We start from the raw sequence: 21366 nt of genomic DNA on the forward strand, positions 1-21366 counted from the left end.
TGATTGGGCTTGTGATACCGGGACGGATTATATAGAACACTCAGGAGGTAGGGTGGTGGGCGGTGCATAACTAGGAAATCCCCGTGATGATTGACAGGCCCGGTTAGGCTTTATGGGCGGGGCATGTGGTGAAAGTCTTCCAATGAGCAGTGGCCGATGGTGGAGGTGAGGAGGGAATCTGTCAGCGTAAAGGGGGCGGGGTTAAATGACGGACGCGGGGCTGGATATACAGTGGTCTGCGATTGGCTGTAGTTGGTAGTAAGGGGAGCTGTGATTGGCGGAGTGGAGATGCGCTGGCTGTGGAGAGTTCGGGATTCCGTGCTGTGAGGTGAGCGGTACACCGGGCTCCGGTGCGGGAAGGTGTCAGCCGTGTCCTGGTGTGTGAGGTGGTGCTCGGTCAGTGAGGTGCTCCAGTTTTCCGTTCCCCCCCCCCCCCCCCAGTCCCGGGTATCGGACACCGCCGGGTGGGGCTGCTGTAGGCCACATATGGGAGAGGGGGGTGTTCTGTACACATACAGGTCAGCTCAGATGTGACAGTTTGGGGGGGGGGTGTAGTCCTGTCCTTGGGTGACAACGCTGCTCCTCTTCTTCTATAGATGACAGGAAGTGTTGTCACCGAGGACAGGAAGTGTTACTGGCAGGATAATTAGTGCGCCCCTCTGATGTAGGAGGGGGGCAGATCGGTGTCTGCGCACCCCTCTGATGTAGGAGGGGGGCAGATCGGTGTCTGCGCGCCCCTCTGATGTAGGAGGGGGGCAGATCGGTGTCTGCGCGCCCCTCTGATGTAGAGGAGGGGGGCAGATCGGTGTCTGCGCGCCCCTCTGATGTAGAGGAGGGGGGCAGATCGGTGTCTGCGCGCCCCTCTGATGTAGAGGAGGGGGGCAGATCGGTGTCTGCGTGCCCCTCTGATGTAGTGGAGGGGGGCAGATCGGTGTGTGCGCGCCCCTCTGATGTAGTGGAGGGGGGCAGATCGGTGTGTGCGCGCCCCTCTGATGTAGTGGAGGGGGGCAGATCGGTGTGTGCGCGCCCCTCTGATGTAGTGGAGGGGGGCAGATCGGTGTGTGCGCGCCCCTCTGATGTAGTGGAGGGGGGCAGATCGGTGTGTGTGCGCGCCCCTCTGATGTAGTGGAGGGGGGCAGATCGGTGTGTGTGCGCGCCCCTCTGATGTAGTGGAGGGGGGCAGATCGGTGTGTGTGCGCGCCCCTCTGATGTAGTGGAGGGGGGCAGATCGGTGGGTGTGCGCGCGCCCCTCTGATGTAGTGGAGGGGGGCAGATCGGTGGGTGTGCGCGCGCCCCTCTGATGTAGTGGAGGGGGGCAGATCGGTGGGTGTGCGCGCGCCCCTCTGATGTAGTGGAGGGGGGCAGATCGGTGGGTGTGCGCGCGCCCCTCTGATGTAGTGGAGGGGGGCAGATCGGTGGGTGGGCGCGCGCCCCTCTGATGTAGTGGAGGGGGGCAGATCGGTGGGTGGGCGCGCGCCCCTCTGATGTAGTGGAGGGGGGCAGATCGGTGGGTGGGCGCGCGCCCCTCTGATGTAGTGGAGGGGGGCAGATCGGTGGGTGTGCGCGCGCCCCTCTGATGTAGTGGAGGGGGGCAGATCGGTGGGTGTGCGCGCGCCCCTCTGATGTAGTGGAGGGGGGCAGATCGGTGGGTGGGCGCGCGCCCCTCTGATGTAGTGGAGGGGGGCAGATCGGTGGGTGGGCGCGCGCCCCTCTGATGTAGTGGAGGGGGGCAGATCGGTGGGTGGGCGCGCGCCCCTCTGATGTAGTGGAGGGGGGCAGATCGGTGGGTGGGCGCGCGCCCCTCTGATGTAGTGGAGGGGGGCAGATCGGTGGGTGGGCGCGCGCCCCTCTGATGTAGTGGAGGGGGGCAGATCGGTGGGTGGGCGCGCGCCCCTCTGATGTAGTGGAGGGGGGCAGATCGGTGGGTGGGCGCGCGCCCCTCTGATGTAGTGGAGGGGGGCAGATCGGTGGGTGGGCGCGCGCCCCTCTGATGTAGTGGAGGGGGGCAGATCGGTGGGTGGGCGCGCGCCCCTCTGATGTAGTGGAGGGGGGCAGATCGGTGGGTGGGCGCGCGCCCCTCTGATGTAGTGGAGGGGGGCAGATCGGTGGGTGGGCGCGCGCCCCTCTGATGTAGTGGAGGGGGGCAGATCGGTGGGTGGGCGCGCGCCCCTCTGATGTAGTGGAGGGGGGCAGATCGGTGGGTGGGCGCGCGCCCCTCTGATGTAGTGGAGGGGGGCAGATCGGTGGGTGTGCGCGCGCCCCTCTGATGTAGTGGAGGGGGGCAGATCGGTGGGTGTGCGCGCGCCCCTCTGATGTAGTGGAGGGGGGCAGATCGGTGGGTGGGTGCGCGCCCCTCTGATGTAGTGGAGGGGGGCAGATCGGTGGGTGGGTGCGCGCCCCTCTGATGGAGGGGGGAGGTGTGTGTGTGTGTGTGTGTGTGTGTGTGTGTGCGCCCCTCTGATGTAGTATACATCTCTATGATGTCTCTTTCCCTTCCGCCTAGGTGGCGCTCTCCTGAGATTGGACGATGTCGGAGGACTGGGAGGGGAAGACGCTCGGACTCCACCCAGAAGAGGTGCGCTTTGACTCGGGTCTGGCAGACTCTCTGCAGTCCCTGCAGGATGAGGGTCTCCCTCGATATCCCGGAACCCCCAATCTGGACTCCTCCCTCTCCCACCGGTCCAAGGAGCAGCAGGCCGAGGCTCAGGATGCCGAGCGTATAGACTCCTCCTATGGATCCACCTCCATCATAGACAGCCTGCCCCCTACTGGACACCCCGAGAGCACAGAACCCTCCTCACAGACTCTGATTGGGAAACCGGACATCGTGGTGGCAGAGAGGGCGCCACAGACTGGCACTGTACCCCTTACAGAGGACACCCCCTCCATCGGCACAGAGCCCGACTCACAGACTGCCAGCCTTCCCCCTAGGGGGGTCACCGGGAGCTTGGGCACCGAGCACATCAACAGCTTCACCTACCTGTCAGAGGAGGGCGACACGTGAGTACTCTGTGTGTGATTGGGGGAGGGGGGGCGCTATTACCTTTTACACCAAACATGGCCGTGGCTTCCTGTGGGCGGTAGAACCAATGCTGAAGAAGCCGGGCAACTGGTCTTACAGCGCTCTGTGCCAGAGGAGCTTACACTCTAATGTCCCACCACAGTCACACACTGTTATACATTTATATAGCTCTAACATATACCGCAGTGCTGTACAGAGAACACTGAGCCAATCGTATCTGTCTCTGTACCAGAGGAGCTTACACTCTAATGTCCCTCCCACAGTCACAATAATAATATTATTATTATTAATAAAAATAATAAAAAAAAAATAATAATTATTATTATAATATACATTTTTTATATAAATAGGACCATATTCTCTGTACAGCACTGCGGTATATGTCAGAGCTATATAAATATCTAATGATAATCGTGTGTGTAACTGTGGTTCAGGCGTTAGAGTGTAAGCTCCTCTGGTACAGAGACCAATATAAATAGGATCCTGTTCTCTGTGCAGCAGAGGATCTTACACTCCAATGTCCTCTCCAGTCACACACTTATTTATTATTATTCATTTATATTCTTTTATAGCTCTGACCTATAAATGGGACCATATCCTTGGTGCAGTGCTATGGTATATGTCAGCGCTTTAAGTCCATATAATAGTGTGTGACTGGGGGGGGGGTGCATTAGAGTGTAAGCTCCTCTGGTGCAGAGACTGATATAAATAGGACCCTATTCTCTGTGCAGTGGTTTGGTATATCGGTGTGAGCACTGTATTACACATCTATATAGCTCTGACATATACCGTGCAGTATAAGGCTCCATGCACACTGGAGCTCATAAACTGCAGTTTATTGGAGTTTGGGCGTTGTGTGTTTTTTTTTTTTTTTTTTTCTTTAAAAAAGAACACAACAACGTCCATGTGTGCATGGACACATAGGCTAACATAGAGTGGAGTTTATGGGCTTTTTAACAAAAAAAAACCCCATAAACTCCACTCTGTTAGCGTGTGTGTGTGTGTGTGTGTGTGTGTGTGTTTTTTTTTTTTTTTTTTTTGCTTTAATGAGCAGTGGAGTTTATGGGCTTTTTTTTTTCTGAATACCAGAAATTCGCGTTCAAAGTGCCATTTTTCACCTCCAAAAAAACGATAAACGCTCATAAACACGCGTTAATTAGTGTTCGGCATTCTATTTTTTTCAATGCATTGTGGGAGTTTGGAATGCACTGTGGGATTTTTGGAGTGTCCTCTGTGTATTTTTATTGAAAACTCCCATAAACACTAGTACAAAACGCTGTTAAAAGCACGTTTTTTTTCAACCAGCATTTTCTGCCAGCAGTCTGGCGTCCAGAAAAAAAGCTTTTTTTTTGAGCTTCAGTGTGCATGGAGCCTTAAGAACACTGAGCCAGTTACATCAGTCTCTGCACCAGGGGAGCTTACACTCTAATGCCCCCCCCCCCCCCCCAGTCGCTTATTATTATACGTTTTTATATAGCTCTGACATACCACAGTGCTGTACAGAGATCACTGAGGTGGTCACATCAGTCTCCTCTGCACCAGAGGAGCTTACACTCTAATATTCTCCCCCCCCCCCCCCCCCCAGTCACTTATACGTTTTTATATAGCTCTGACATATACCGCAGTGTACCATATACACTTAGCCAATAACATCAGTTTCTGTAACGGAGGAGCTTTTCTAATTCCCCCTCCCCACATAGTTGCACACTATTAATTATTATTTTACATTTATACAGCTCTGACATATACCGCAGTGCTGTACAGAGATCACTGAGGCGGTCACCTCAGTCTCTGCACCAGAGGAGCTTACACTTTAATATTCCCCCAACATATATCTTAGCACTGCACAGACAATGTGGGGGCAATTCCACTGTACACTACAAGTACGCTTGGAAATGCAGTCACTGAAAGGCAAGGGGGGGGGGACAGTATTTTTGCTTGCATGTGATTGGATGATAGAAATCAGCAGGGCTTCCCCTCAGATCTACAGCAACTGCACTTCCACGTGTACTTGCAGCTCACAATGGATTTGACTTTTAGTGTAAAAAAAAACAACAAATAAAAAAACCTGGTCCTATTTTATTTAAGTCTCTGCACCAGAAGAGCTTACACTCTAATGCCTGAACCACTGTCGCACACTATTGCACATCGATATAGCTCTGACTTATACCGCAGTGCAGTAAAGAGAACAATGAGCCAGTCATGTTCCTCTCTGTACCAGAGGAGCTTGCACTCTAATGGCCGGACCACACACACACACACACACACACACACACACACACACACACACACACACACACACACACACACACACTATTATGATACATTTGTATAGCTCTGACATATACCATGGCACTGCACCGGCCACACTGAGCCAGGCACATCAGTCTCTCTACCATAGGAGCTTACACTCTAATGTCCCACCTCAGTCACACACTACCATAGCACTGCACAGAAAATATGGTCCTATTGATATCAGTCTCTGCACCGGAGGAGCTTGCACTCCAATGCCCCCCCACCGCAGTCACAAACACTCTATTATGATGACGTGTGGGCGGTGTCTGTACTCTGAGAGGTTCCGGTGTTCTGTGACGTCTGTGCGGTTTCAGATTGAGCTGTGATCAGCATGTGATAGAGAGGAAGTAACCCGTCAGTCTGAGGGACACATGGCATGTCTGGTGGTTTGTAGTGGCAGATTAACCCCTTGGTGATGGCGGATGCAATTTTAATATTTTTTTGTTCAAAGTGAGGTGGTGACCAGCAGAGGGTTATAGTGTGTGTGTGTATAAATTTTTTTTATATTGTGTGTTTTGTTATACACAAATTATTCGGGTGGATTTGATTTAAATCATAATTTTTAACCACTTCAATACCGGGCACTTAGACACCTTCCTGCCCAGGCCAATTTTCAGCTTGCACGGTCATGCTACTGTGTGTGTGTATGTGTGTATATATATATATGTATGTGTGTGTGTATATATATATATATATATATATATATATATATATATATATATATATATATAATATTTTGTTCCCACAAATGTAGCTTTATTTTGGTGGTATTTGATCACCTCTGGGATTTATTTATGTATTTTATATTTTTTGCACAACTAATTAAAAAACAAAACAAAAAAAAAACATGTTTTTGTTAAAAAAACTTATTTTTTTGTTTGTAAATTTTCATCTTCAATGATAGGCACCAATATGGCTGCACTGACAGGCACCGATTAGGTGGCACTGATGGGTACTTATGGGTGGGCACTGGGTGGCATTGCTGGTCACCACTTAATTAAGATTTGGCATTCATTTTTCACATGTGGATGGCCATGGGGGGGATTTACCTGGCCGTCCACATGTTATGTGCCTCCCTGGTGGTCCAGTGTGGGCATCCAAGGGGGGGGGGGGGGGGCTGCGCTGATAATCAGCACAGCGAACAACCCCCCACCCCCCGGGAGAGTCACTGATCTTGTCTGCCAGACGCGAGTGAGGAAAAGCCGATAACTGGCTCTTCCTGTTTACATCATGATGAGCGGTGATTGGTCACGGCTGATCACGTGGTAAAGGGCTTCCATCAGAGGCTCTTTACCGAGATCAGTGTAGCGGTGTGTCAGAGTGACACACAGCCGATCACCGTGATGTGTGCCCCCCCCCCCCCCCCCATGGCTGCGCGGCGACTGTTGAGTGGATGCCTGCTAATAGGCACTGCCATGATGGATCTGAAATGACAGGTGCTCTTTAAATGTAATCACTTATTCTTTCTGATAGTTAGATCTGTAATACTGTATTTATTGGCGTATAACACACGTTATTTAAGAGGGAAGTTTCAGGGGAAAAAAACTTTTTAAATAAAGAACTTTGAATCAAAATAAGGGTCACAGTCAATCAATTCAGCCTCACCAGTGCCCATCATCAGCCTTTACAGCGCCGATCAGCAGCCCCTCAATTGGGCACTGTGCAGGCTGCTGATGGGCACTGTGCGGTAGAGCTGCACAATTCTGGCCAAAGTGAGAAAGACAATTCTTTTGCTTAGAATAAAAATCACGATTCTCAAAAAACAGCACTTTCGTGACTGCGCAGCGCACCGATGATGCTGCCCCTCCTCGCCCATGGCATTAGAAAACATCGGGACACCTGCTTGGCAATGTTGCGACCCTTCAGGTTAGTCACTGGGGCTGACAACAGCCCAGGCAGCAGGCTCCATTTTCTGATCTATCTACTATATGTATCAGGGCTTGACAAACCCCAGGTCACAGAGTGGTGCATGCTGGGATAGGGAGGGCTGAGATTGCTGGATGTGATTGTGCAGTCATAATGAAGCTCACATGTTGGAAAAAGAATGACACGCCTGCTCGGATCGATGCTGGGTCTCTGAAACGTGGTACCGCCAAGGCATCCACCGCATCACGCTCTCTACTAACGTCAGTTCCGGGCACGGCGCCATTTGCATTCCACGTTGGTTCCGACGGTTTTTCCTCTGGTACACGTTACATCCCGGGGACACCTGAAGATCGCAGTAATCCAGGTTGGAGATTGCGGGCGGGGGTGAATGGAGATCACTATTCTTTTACCATTAATCGTGCAGGCTGCATTAATGGGCAATTGAGAGGCTGCTGTTGCCCATTTAATGCGGCCTCTCTGTTGCCCATTTAATGCGGCCTCTCTGTTGCCCATTTAATGCGGCCTCTCTGTTGCCCATTTAATGCGGCCTCTAGATCCCTGCTCATCTGCAGCCTCACCGGTGCCTTATTACACAGCGCCACAATCTCCTGTGTACCCGGAGATCAGTCACACTCACACCGCCCAGCTCCTTCGATAGACAGAACAGTGGTCCAATCCTGGGCCAGGAGGTGGGGTTGTGCGTGACTGATCACTGGGTACACAGGAGATCGTCGCTCCCGTCCCTCCTTCCACTCAGAGACAGCAGGAAAAAAAAATAATTCAAGTCAACAAAATCCAATATACATAAATACGTGTGTGTGTGTGTGTGTGTGTGTATATGTATGATTATTCTCTCATTGAGTTTTGCCGTGTGTGTTGGGGTATTCAGGTGTGTACACATTTGGGTGGATTTGGGCATTTCCTGATCAGGGTGGAGACGTCGGGGATTCCCCGGTGTTTTTATGGACCGGCCGGGGAACATTCCTGAACTGTTTGTCAGCGATGTGCACGTTCCTTATTATTTTGCACTGTGAGCGTCGGTGCTGGATTCACATTCTTCCATGTTCCTGATATGTAACTTCATACTGCACTCTGTTTATCGCCCTTCAGGTGTGGCTGATTTTCCCACACTCTGATAATAGATGATGATTTCCTGATATGGGGGGGGGGGGGGGGGGGGGATATACTAAAGGTAAACAGACTTTGCAAGATCTTAGGCTCCATTCACACCTAGGCGATCCCAAACGTGGGACACGTTTTTCAATGGGCCCCTTAAAAGCGGTGCATTTTATTTATTTTTGTCACGCAAACAAAATCGGCGAGACGCGGGTCGCCCAAAAATTTCTGGAACTTCTTTTGGGCGACATGTGTCCTGTGGCAATATCGCACTATGTTAGGGTGCCGTTGAGAAATGATGGCATCACAAAAAACGCGTCCCACGTTTTTGCTACAGTTTTTTGTAATTGTGAGCAGCATTGCCGAGGGGAATCTCTGCTTACTTCTGTCATCAAATCACGTGCAAACAAAAAAAATGCTGCTTTATTCATAATAATAATATACATATTCATACACAAATATATATTATGTGTGTGTGTATATATATATATATATATATATATTTATTTTTATATATTTGTTGTGCAAAAATACATAAATAAATCGCAGAGGTGATCAAAGACCACCAAAATAAAGCTCCATTTGTGAGAACAAAATGATGATAAATTTTTATATATATATATATATATATATATATATATATATATATATATATATATATATATATATATATATATATATATATATTTATTTATTAATGTATGTGTTTGGGAACAGAGTAGCATGACCGTGCAAGCTGAAAATTGGCCTGGGCAGAAAGGTGTCTAAGTGCCCGGTATTGAAGTAGTTAAAAATTATGATTTAAATCAAATCCACCCGAATAATTTGTGTAGAATAAAACACACAATATATATACATTTTTATTTTTTATTTTTTTCTCCCCCTTGCATGTAATTTGGGTGTTCTTTGCAGAGTGAAGCTTTGCCTCATGCTCTAAGCTCTGGAGGCACTGCAAAATGCAATCTATTTTCCTTTTAGGGTAGGTTTCCACTCGTGCAGCTTTTCATGTGATTTGGGACTGAAAAGTCGCATGACAAGTCGTACCCCATGATTTCCAATGAGTACCATTCCTATCTGTGCGACTTCAAAGTAGTCCCTGCACTACTTTGGTCCCACTTTTATGCTACTTGAGGTCCATAGACCTCAAGAATACACAGGCATTGCTTCAAGTCGCATTAAAATCGCGTGACTTTGGGGGACGTATTCATGGAAACATAGCCTTTAGTACATCCATCCTATAGTAAAGGATCATTGAACTGGGTTTCTACCCAGATTTTTCTAGTCCCCGCCCCCCCTCCTCTGCTGTATTCTATCTGACCGTTTTGCCGGTGTCCTTTCATATATGGTCCCCCATCAGATAGTCTCCGCTGTTTACTGCGCATGCGCAGTACACAGCACACACAGATTCCAAAAATACCCGAGGATGAACGGCGCCTGCGCCGTGAGTCCAGGTTCTATTCCCCACCATCCAAGTGGACATAGAGTAGGAATATAAAAGAGAGCCGAGCCTGAAGCATGGCGAGCGAAGCCAGCCCGCGAGGGGCCCTGTAATTTTCCCAACCCTATGTCCGCTTGGATGGTGGGGCTACCACCTCCCACTTAAGGCGCAGGCGCCGTTCATCTTCAGAGATTTTACGAAGCTTCATCTGCCCTGTACTGCGCATGTACGCAGTACGGGGCGGACACTATATGATGGCACAACACTATCTGCCAGAACACCGGCTATAACTTGAGATGAACTAAAAAAAAAAGTGAAGATGTGCTGTGTTCTATGGAACAACATTTAGAACTGGATAGAGTGGAGATGGATTGGCACCCCCTGTCAGGTTTTTATTGCGGTCTGTGCCCCTGTTAGGGAGATTCTACTCTTTGTTTATCATTCCCATTGAAAAGTAAAAAAAAAAAGCAAAAATTTGTAAGTTGCCATCAGAACAGGAGGGGAAATCTTCCAATGGGGACACTAGTTCTGGTGACACCCCAGGATTCCCTCACTTTGGAAGGATTTCCTATATTGGCTATGGGACAGGAAGTGAAGGGGAAATCTCCACAATGGGACAAAGATGGCCAAAAAAAAAAACGAAACAGACTGGCGTTATAACCCTTCCTACACCTATCCAAAAATGGAAAATTGTTGTAGTAGTAGTAGTAGCAGCAGCTTTTTAGCCCACATAACCACTGCATGGCTATAAAGAGTTAACGCCCATTCCCTGTACAGCGATTGGCTGGATCTGACCTCTCTGATTAGGGTAGACTGTTGTGTGGGTGTCAACCCTTTATTTGCTATGCAGTGGTCCTGTGGACAGAAATCGGTGGGGTACTACCACATGTGTGCAGCCATGTTTGTGCCAGGAAAACGTTTTCTCATTTAATTGCTATGAGCTGTACCCTAGAGATTAATCTTCAGCTGCACATCTCATCTCGTTATAACTGCTCATTAAGGAGTGATCTGAGAGCTGATTGGAGTGAAGGGACCCCCCTGCACACAGGAACAGACCTGAGACACGGTCAATCACAGAAAAAAATAAAAAGACAAATGTGGCATGTCAGGGGATCACCTCCCTTTTAAAGCCGAAGTTCCATTTTTAGGGTGGAACTCCGCTTTTAAGTAGGTGAATCCTTTCCGGTGCTGAAGTGGTTACTGAATCCTACGGACTAAGACTGGGATACCATTAAAATTGATGTAAAGGCAGGTGTCCCAATACTTTTGGTAATGGTGTATTTGCAGTAACAAAAAAATCCAGAGTCCTCTCAGTTAGTCAATATCCTTTCTAACCTTTCTATATCCTTTCTAACACCTTGCAATCTGACAAGGATGGTCAAAATGGGGATATCGGGTGCACCTCCTTGGTGATGGGAAGGAGAAACAAAAGAAACTAGGGGGGCAGTGGGAGAAAGGAGGGTCCAAGCAATAGATTGGATTGGACAAGGTAGAAAGGTGAGGCAGGGACATCCTGTTTGTCCACCTTGTCCAATCAGAGACCGCTTTGCGTTCATTGATACAATGCAAGCTGGACTCTGAATGGCGCCCACACCAAGCATTTGACCTACTGTGTTCAGTAAGCAGCAGGGCTTGGCACCGGACCTGGAAGCTAGTGGGAGATCACTAGTAGCTCAGGCTTCAATGAGAAGAGAGCAGTGACTGCCAGTCATCGCTCTGTGCTCTTCCCCCCTCCAGAGCTCACTGGAGGGTCGGGCTGTGTGGGGGGGGCGGGAGCTATCTGCCGGTCAGGAATCTATGTGGCTCCCGACCTTGTCGGAATGCCTACATTGCCTGGATGGTCACTGTGATGTCAGCAGACTTTTTTGTCTCTTTATCTGGGTCACAGGAGTGCAGAACTAAGCGCCCTCTAGTTGCCTACAGGAGAAGTGACTGAAAGAGCTTTAGCCATACTTCTCCTTTTTACCAAAATGTCCACATTTTTGCAGAGTTGTCCTGTGTCCCCCGTCAGAGATTTTCCCTCAGTTCTTGCTCTGGTGACAACTGTAAAATTTTTGGATTTCCGATCACTTCCTGTCTGGGTGACAAATAGAGGGAGTGAATCTCCGCAATGAGGATTCGGTCAGTAATAAGAACCCGATGAGGATGTGTAAGTTTGTCTTTCTATAAGTAAATTTTTTAAATGGTGCTGTTGGAACAATAGACTGCATGTGGGGGAAGATGATGATGATGATGATAATAATAATAATAATACATTTTGTTTAACGCACTTTTTCCATCAAAAGACCTCAAAGTGCTACACAGTTACAAAAAAACAAATAACTTAATTCAAAAACATTTGCTAAAGTCTTCAATCCCTTTTTTAAAATTTTCAGTAGACTGAAAAACCCTCAAACTATCAGGCAAAGCGTTCCACAAACGTGGGGCAGCAGCACAAAAAGCCCCGTCTCCCATGGTTTTTAATCCAGTTTTTTGAATCTCTAGACAATTCAAATTAGTTGAGCGCAGGGAACGAGGTAAATTTTTTGCAATCTAAGAAGTTCCTTAACCACTTAAAGGGGTTGTAAACCCTTACAAACCACTTTGACCTACAGGTAAGCCTAGATTAAGGCTTACCTGTAGGTCCAAGCAATATCTCCTAAACCTATACGGTTTAGGAGATATTTGCCCGAAAACGGGCACCGCTGTCGCAGGCGCACTGAGCGCGGCAGTTCCAAGAATGGAGCTGGCGCGCGCGTCGGCTCCAGTGCGCATGCGCCGGAGTGACGTCATCGCGGCTTTGCCGAATGACAGCGGCGGAGCTGCGAGACGCCACCAGCAAGATGGATGCGGCGGACTACAGGGGACAGCGGCGACTTCGCTGGCTCCTGTGTCAGGTAAGTGACGCATAATGGGCTATTATGCGATGCATAGTAGTCCATTATGCTTTGCCTTTGCAGGGAATGAAAGAGGAAGTAAACCCATCAGGGTTTACTTCCTCTTTAAGTACCGCCGCATGCAAAAAAATACGTCGGCAGAATGGCACAGACGGGCACAATCGCGTACCCGTACGTGCCTGCCTTCCAGCGGGGGGGGGGGGGGGGGGGGGTGGGGTTCCGATCGGACCCCCTCCTGCTGGCTGCGGTGGTCCATTTCACTTCAGGAGCGATCCGGGATGAGGGGATGGCCGTTTGGATTCTGGCCATCCCCTCTCGATCGCTCCTGGCGAATGAGAAGCTTCCCCTGCCTGTGTAGTGTAAACACAGGCAGGGAGGAAGTGATGTCACTCTCCTAGGGGTGGTCTTTTTGACTGGACTGCGAGGAGAGGACATAGTAAGTGCACCAAACACTACACTGACATTTTTAACCCCCTGATTGCCCCTAGAGTTAACTCTTTCACCAGTGATCACTGTACAAGTGTCACTGTTGACGCTGGATAGCCATTTAGTTATTTAGGTTCACCATCAGGTTTTTATATAGCGTCAGGGACCCCCATATACTACCTAATAAAGGTTTTAACCCCCTGATTGCCCCTAGAGTTAACCCTTTCACCAGTGATCACCGTATAAGTGTTACGGGTGACTCTGGTTAGTTTGCTTTTTATAGCATCAGGGCACCCACCACTTATTACCCAATAAAGGTTTAACCCCCTGATCACCCGGCGGGTGATATCAATTAGGTTATAGGTTCTGCGTCTCCCCAGGCAGCACTAGGTTAGTGCCAGTACCGCTAACACCCACGCGCAAAGCATACACCTCCCGTAGTGGTATAGAATCTGAACAGATCAATATCTGATCAGATCTATACTAGCGTCCCCAGCAGTTTAGGGTTCCAAAAAAACACATGGTTAGCGGGATCAGCCCAGATACCTGCTGGCATCTGCGTTTTGCCCCTCCGCCCAGCCCACCCAAGTGCAGTATCGATCGATCACTGTCACTTGCAAAACACTAAACACATAACTGCAGCGATCGCAGAGTCAGGCCTGATCCCTGCCATCGCTAACAGTTTTTTTTTTTTTTTGGTAGCGTTTTATATTTAAAACCCGGAAGGCAGTGCTTGGATTTCGGGGTCCCGTACGTGGCTAGGCTCCCAAAAAGTCCCCCACATGTGGTATCCCTGTACTCGGGAGAAGCAGCAGAATGTATTTTGGGGTGTAATTTCACTTATGCCCATAGCATGTGTGAGCAATATATCATTTAGTGACAACTTTGTGCAAACAAAAAAAAAAAAAACGTTGTAATATTCCCGCAACTTGTGGCAAAATATAAAATATTCCTTGGACTCAACATGCCTCTCAGCAAATAGCTTGGGGTGTCTACTTTCCAAAATGGGGTCATTTGGGGGGGGGTTTTGTGTTATTTTGACATTTTATGGCCTTCGAAACTGTGATGGGTAGTGAGGAGTGAAATCAAAAATTTGCACCCTTAGAAATCCTGAAGGCGGTGCTTGGTTTTCGGGGTGCCGTACGCGGCTAGACTCCCAAAAAGTCCCACATATGTGGTATCCCCGTACTCGGGAGAAGCAGCAGAATATATTTTGGGGTGCAATTCCACATATAACTATGGCATGTGTGAGCAATATATCATTTAGTGACAACTTTTTGTAAACCTTTTTTTTTATTTTTATTTTTTTTGTCATTATTCAATCACTTGGGACAAAAAAAAAATATTCAATGGGCTCAACATGCCCCTCAGCAATTTCCTTGGGGTGTCTACTTTCCAAAATGGGGTCATTTGGGGGGGGTTTGTACTGCCCTGCCATTTTAGCACCTCAAGAAATGAGATAGGCAGTCGTAAATTAAAAGCTGTGTAAATTCCAGAAAATGTACTAAAAAATAAAAATCGCAGAGGCAATCGAATACCATCAAAAGAAAGCTCTATTTGTGGGAAGAAAAGGACGCAAATTTCGTTTTGGGTACAACATTGCATGACCGCGCAATTACCAGTTAAAGCAGCGCAGTGTGAAATTGTAAAAAGACCTCTGGTCCTTAGGCTGACATATGGTCCGGGGCTGAAGTCGTTAAGATAAGGTGGAGCATGTCCATATATGCATTGATGGGCAAGAAGAGAGACCTTATACTCAATCCTAGCAGAAACCGGGAGCCAATGCAGAGATTTAAAGCAGGAGTTCCATCTTGGGTATGGGAATCAGGTGGAGCCTTGCGGCCTTCCTTCCCAGTTCCCTGCTGCGCATGCGCGAGTCGTGCTGCGCAATAAGGATGGTCCCCGCTGTCTCTGGGATCCGCAGGATTGTGTTTCCCAGCAGGCAGCGGGGGACCCGCAGGAAGTGGCGTAAATATCCGCAGATTCTGCAGATATCTATCTATGCCGGAAGTGGGTGCAAATACCTGTACTGTACAGGTATCTGTGCCCCCCCCCCCGAAAGGTGCCAATTGTGGCGCCGGAGGGGGGGGGGGGGGGTTCCAATGAGTGGAAGTTCCACTTTAGGGTGGAGCTCTGCTTTAAGAATTGGAGTGATAGGCTCATGCTTCCGCACTCTCATTAGGATCCTCGCTGCAGAGTTTTGAATACACTGTAACCTCTGCATGCTCTCTCGGAATCCCAATGAGAAGTGCATTGCAATAATCCAGCCTGGAGGAGACAAAGGCATGAATCAACCTTTCAGCATCGGTAAAGGAAAGAATAGGACGAAATTTAGAGATATTACGAAGATGGTAGAAAGAGGTCTTGCATACTTGCTTTATATGAGCTTCAAAGGTGAGCTGGGAATACATTTTTACACCAAGATTAGTGACTACGGACGAAACTAAAATTTTAGACCCTGAAAAGGCAATACTTGTTATCAGCGATGATTTAATCTGGTGGGACGTTCCAATCATAATAAACTCAGTTTTGGAGCTATTTAGTTGCAAGAAATGTTGTTCCATCCACTTCCTTTATCTCCTCCAAACAGGCGGTAAGAACTGAAAGGGGTGACTGCACTGAAGGAGTTTCAGCTGCAGCTTTTACATAAAGCTGAGTATCGTCAGCATAACAATGAAATGAAATATTATAGCGATTGATAATATGGCCCAAGGGAGTAAGATATAGAATGAACAGAATCGGGCCAAGCACCGACCCTTGAGGGACTCCGCAGGTAACCACATACGGCTTGGATTTAAAGCGGTCTTCAACCCTGAAGTGGAAGTTCCACTCATCTGATTCCCCCCCCCCCCCCCCCCCCCACCACAATCGGCACCTTTCAGGGGGAGGGGAGTGCAAGTGCCTGGATAATCCAGGTATCTGCACCCACTTCCGGGACAAGACCGCCCCCCGTTGTGTTCTGGGAAACAAACAGTTCCCAGGACACAGCGGGGACCAGCAGAGACGCGCAGCGCGACTTGTGCATGCGCAGTAGGGAACCGGGCAGTGAAGCCGCAACGCTTCACTTCCCGATTCCCTGACAGAGGATGGCGGTGGGGGCAGCAGAGAGACGAGCGATCGCTCGTCATCTGCCGCCGACATCGCTGGACCCTGGACAGGTAGGTGTCCATTTTATTAAAAGTCAACAGCTGCAATATTTGTAGGTGTTGGCTTTTATTATTATTGTGTTTTTTTTTTTTTTTTTTTTTTTTTTTTTTATAAAGGTGCAGAACCACTTTAAAACAACCCAGTGTAGTTTTGTTAAATCCTATCTGTAGGATATGACTCAAACCAGCTGAAGGCTAAATTATTTAGTCCAACGTTATAACGAAGACTATCTAAAAGAATGCCATGATCGACCGTGTCAAAAGCAGCCGACAAATCCAACATAATAAGTATAGATGGAGAGCCGGTGTCTTGTCAAATAACGTCCTCCATCGGATAGTGTCCGCTGCGTACTGCGCATGCGCAGTACACAGCAACACAGATTCCGAAAATTGCCGAGGATGAACGGCGCCTGCGCCGTGAGTCCAGGTTCCATCCCCACTATCCAAGTGGACATAGAGCAGGAATAAAAAAGAGCCGAGCGCAGCGAGGCTGAGCCCGAAGCGTGGTGAGCGAAGCTCGCCCGCGAGGTTCCCTCTAAAATTCCCAACCCTATGTCTGCTTGGATGGTGGGGCTACCACCTCCACTCACGGCGCAGGCGCCGTTCAGCTTCGGAGATTTTCCGAAGGTTCGTCTGCTCCGTACTGCGCATGCGCAGTACGGAGCGGACACTATTCGATGGCCGGACACTATGCGGCAGAACACCGGCATCAGACGACATAAGAAGATCATTTGTAACTCGAACAAGAGCAGTCTCCGCACTATGAGCAAAACGAAAGCCTGATTGAAATTTTTCAAAAAAGGCTGTTATGCTTGAGATGATCCTGAAGATGACTTGCAACTGCTTTCTCAAAGTACCTTTGATAAAAAGGGAAGATTAGAAATAGGCCTATAATTAGAAAGGACTTCTGGATCAAAAGTGGATTTTTTTTAAGCAATGGTCTAATAACCTCACTTTTTAAAGCTAAAGGAACATGGCCAGGTACATAGTGATTGGTGCGGTGCCCAATTGCCACCGTCATCCCACAGTTCTCATTTATAAATGTTGGAGTCCTTAAACCCAGCGCTGGTCGGTGTGGTGATTGGACGGACAGATAAGACCGGAATGAGGTGTTGGCTGACTTATGAACGGCTTGTTCTTCCTGCTAAGTGAGAGAAAGTGAAATGGTAGGAGGATGTGGTAAGGGTGGAAATCCCCAGTGCAGGGCAGTGTGTCAGTGTATGTGTGGGGGAGGGGGCTGTTCTCCCGTCACAAGGAAGCAAGAAAATCCCCTCTACAGACCGCATTGTTGCAAACTCTGACCTCCGGTACTGACTCCCAGAGGCCCCCCCCCCAGGCTGCAACCTGTGTACTTCCTCCTGCCTTAGTGTACTCCTTATATACTCAGTCCTGGTATTACTGCACTGTGTGCTCCTTTTTATATACTCCGTCCTGGTACTTCTGCACTGTATGCTCCTTATATACTCAGTCCTGGTACTTCTGCACTGTGTGCTCCTTATATACTCAGTCCTGGTATTACTGCACTGTGTGCTCCTTATATACTCAGTCCTGGTACTTCTGCACTGTGTGCTCCTTATATACTCAGTCCTGGTACTTCTGCACTGTGTGCTCCTTATATACTCAGTCCTGGTATTACTGCACTGTGTGCTCCTTATATATACTCAGTCTAATGCCGTGTACACATGATTAGACTATCTAGCGGACTTAGTCTGGTGGACAAACCGCTGGAAAGTCCGCCGGACTTTCTGAACGAGCAGACCTGCCCACACACAACCAGACTAGTCCGCCGGACTATGCCCACACACGGAGGAAAATCTGTTAGTTTTGAATGCGTCTCCAGGTAGCCGGGACTGGCGAAGGAAGTCAATGTCGCCGCCTTCGGCAGCGAATGACACATCGCTGGCCCTGTCGCCTGGTATGGACTTAAAGGGGAAGCCCTATGCCGAAAAAACTGAGTGGGGGTCCCCCCTAGGTCCATATCAGACCCTTATCCGAGCACGCTACCAGGCCGGTCAGGAAAGGGGGTGGGGAAGAGGGAGCGCCCCTCCCCCCCTCCTGAGCCATACCAGGCTGCGTGCCCTCAACATGGGGGGGGGGGGGTGCTTTGGGGAAGGGGGGGCCGTGCGGCCCCTCCACCCTAAAGCACCTTGTCCCCATGTTGATGAGGACAAAGGCCTCTTCCCAACAACCCTGGCCATTGGTTGTCGGGGTCTGTGGGAGGCTTATCGGAATCCGGGAGCCCCCTTTAATAAGTGGACCCCCAGATACCGGCCCCCCACCCTATGTGAATGAGTATGGGGTAAAATGTACCCCAACCAATTTACCTGTGAAAAAAAAAAAAATATGTAAATAAAACACAACACACAAAGGTTTAAAATTTATTGCACAGCTCCGGGGGTCTTCTTCCGTCTTGGGGGGGGGGGGGGGGGGGTCTTCTTGCCGGACTCCTCCACTATCTTCTGCTAGCTCTTTTACTGGCGGAGGAGCCCGGCTTTCTTCTTCCGACTTCGGGGAGGGGGTCTTGTCCCCCTCTTTGGTTCTTCTTGCCGGGCCTCTGCTTTCTTCCTTTTTTAGCTCTTTTACGAACGGTGGCACGGTATTCTGTCGCTGCCGACTCTTCTCTTCTTCCGACTTCGGAGGTCTTGTCCCCCTCTTTGGTTCTTCTTCTTGCCGGGCCTCCGCTCCTTCTTTTTCCAGCTCTTTTTACTAGCGGTGGCTTTCTTTCTTTTCTTTTTCTTTCGGCGACTTATATAGGGACATTGCCGGATGGTGTCAGTCCCAGCATCCTTGTCGTCATCAACATGGGGACAAGGTGGTTTGGGGTGAGGGGGCCGCAGGGCACCCCCCCCCCCCATGTTGAGGGCACGTGGCCTGGTACGGCTCAGGAGGGGGGGGTCGCTCGTCCCCCACCCCCTTTCCTGACCGGCTGGGTAGCGTGCCCTCAACATACCCCACACTCTGTTTTTTTTTTTTTTGGCGTAGGGCTTCCCCTTTAAGTCTATACCAGGTGACGGGGGTCCAGCGACGTGCTAATATCGGCGGAGACATTGACTTCAAAATGAACGGACTTTCCTCCGTGTGCGGGAAAGTCCGTTCATTTCAAAAGTCTGGCGGACTAGCGCACACACACGGCCGGATTGTCCACCGGACTCGCAGTCCGGCGGACAATATTTGAGTCAAAACTACTTTCTAAGTCCGCCGGAGCCCACACACGGGTGGATAGTTTGATTGTGTGTACGCGGCATTAGTATTACTGCACTGTGTGCTCCTTATATACTCAGTCCTGGTATTACTGCACTGTGTGCTCCTTATATACTCAGTCCTGGTATTACTGCACCGTGTATAATTTAGTTAATATGTAAAGCTTAAAAAAGGCAATTTTATTCTTAAATATCTCTATGCCGCGGTAAATATAAATAATCATTATATATATATATATGCTAGCCATACAAACATACAATTCAGTCCTGGTATTTCTGCACTGTGTGCTCCTTATATACTCCGTCCTGGTTAGGGCTGCAACTAACGATTATTTTGATGATCAATTAGTTGGCCGATTTTATTGTTTCAGTTAATAACCTTAAAAACAAAAAGTGTGGTGTATAATTTAGTTAATATGTAAACTTTAAAAAACAAAAGGCAATGTATTCTTAAATATCTCTATGCAGTGGTAAATATAAATAACCAACTATATGCTGGCCATGTTAATATTTTTTTTTATTTTTTTATTTTTTTATTTTAAGAACGTTTGTTCGATTTTCTAATCATTGGTGGGGTCAAATCAATGTCTGTTTTCAACCATCGTGACAGGAAAATTTTGAAATAGAAAAATTCTTGTTCAAAGGAATTTTCAGACAGTCTATGTGGTTTTCGTTCAGAAATTACATTAATTTTAAAACAGAATGTTAAAGCGGGGTTCCACCCTAAAGTGGAATTCCGCTGATCGGAACCCTTCGCCCCCACCCTCCGGTGTCACAATTGGCACCTTTCAGGGGGGAGGGAGGTGCAGATACCTGTCAAAGACAGGTATTTACACCCACTTCCGGGCATAGACTCCCACGGGAGTCTATGCCTCTTCCTGTCCCTGCGCGCTGTCTGCTGGGATACACACGGGTCCCAGTGACAGCGCGGACAATTCCTATTGCGCTGCGCAACCCGCGCATGCGCAGTAGGGAACCGGGAAGTGAAGCTGCAATGCTTCACTTCCTGATTCCCTCACCTAGAATGGTGACGGCAGCAGCCGAGAGCCGATCGATCGGCCTCGGCTGCCGACATCGCTGGACCCCGGGACAGGTGAGTGTCCATTTATTAAAAGTCAGCAGCTGCAGTATTTTGTAGATGATGGCTTTTAATATTTTTATTTTTTTATTTTTTTCCCCAGTGTAATCTTGCTTTTAAAAGCAAGTGAAAATGTCAAACGACATTCTTTCATTCAGAGAATGTACAAAGATGATTCGTCTGAATATTCTCGTCTGAAAATTGATCTCAGTGGCTGGCATAAAGCTCAGTGCACTCCTATACAGTTTGCTTTTGATCTGTGTCTGCAGTGCTTTTTGCTGTACGTTAAAGGGGAAGTCCACCCTAAAAAAACAAAACAAAAAAAAAAGTCTCCAAAAAAATGAAAAACTTTTTTTTTTTTTTTTTTTCACTTACCAGAAATGGCTGCTGCTAGGCAGATCATTCTAATCTGCCTCTTCTTACTCTGCGGTGATCTTTGGTCTTCTCCTTGCGTTGTCTTCTGGTGAATGGGGCGCGTGTGTTGTGGGAACTGTGTGTCCCCCCCCCCCCCCCCACAACACAACTCGCGCATGCCCAGTAGGAAACGGGCAGTGAAGCCGCAAGGCTCCACTGCCTGTTTCCCTTACTTTGAATGGTGGCACCGAGAGCCAAGGGATGGGTCGGCCTCGGGCGGCCGACATCACAGGCACCCTAGAAAGGTAAGTGCTCAAAAGTCAGCAGCTAGTTTGTAGCTGCTAACTTTTTTTTTTTTTTTTTTTTTTTTTTTTTGCTGGCCCACCACTTTTAAGTACAGTATAGAGTGCCCCAATAGTAAGGTAAAGAAAACTTCTGTCTTTGGAACAAACTGGCGGGTCTCCATCTGTTGCGAAACTACAAGTCCCATGAGGCATTGCAAGGCTGACAATAACAACCATAACTCCCACAGGCAGAGGCAGAATGAGA

The 21366-nt window shown here is 48.6% G+C and overlaps 1 protein-coding gene across 1 annotated transcript in view; it reads left to right on the forward strand.

Moving 5' to 3' along the window:
• Positions 1-182: 182 nt before the first annotated feature.
• The window catches only part of NFKBIE (NFKB inhibitor epsilon), a 35063-nt gene continuing 13879 nt past the window's right edge, over positions 183-21366 (forward strand). Inside the window, 2 exon segments of the mRNA XM_077485402.1 lie at positions 183-328; positions 2504-3000. Of these exon segments, the coding sequence (XP_077341528.1) occupies positions 2528-3000 (473 nt within the window). The 5' untranslated portion in view covers positions 183-328; positions 2504-2527.

The sequence above is a fragment of the Lithobates pipiens genome, unplaced genomic scaffold (assembly GCF_037356315.1).
Source record: "Lithobates pipiens isolate NorthernLeopardFrog02 unplaced genomic scaffold, aLitPip1_a1.2 Scaffold_18, whole genome shotgun sequence".
NCBI classification, from domain to species: domain Eukaryota; kingdom Metazoa; phylum Chordata; class Amphibia; order Anura; family Ranidae; genus Lithobates; species Lithobates pipiens.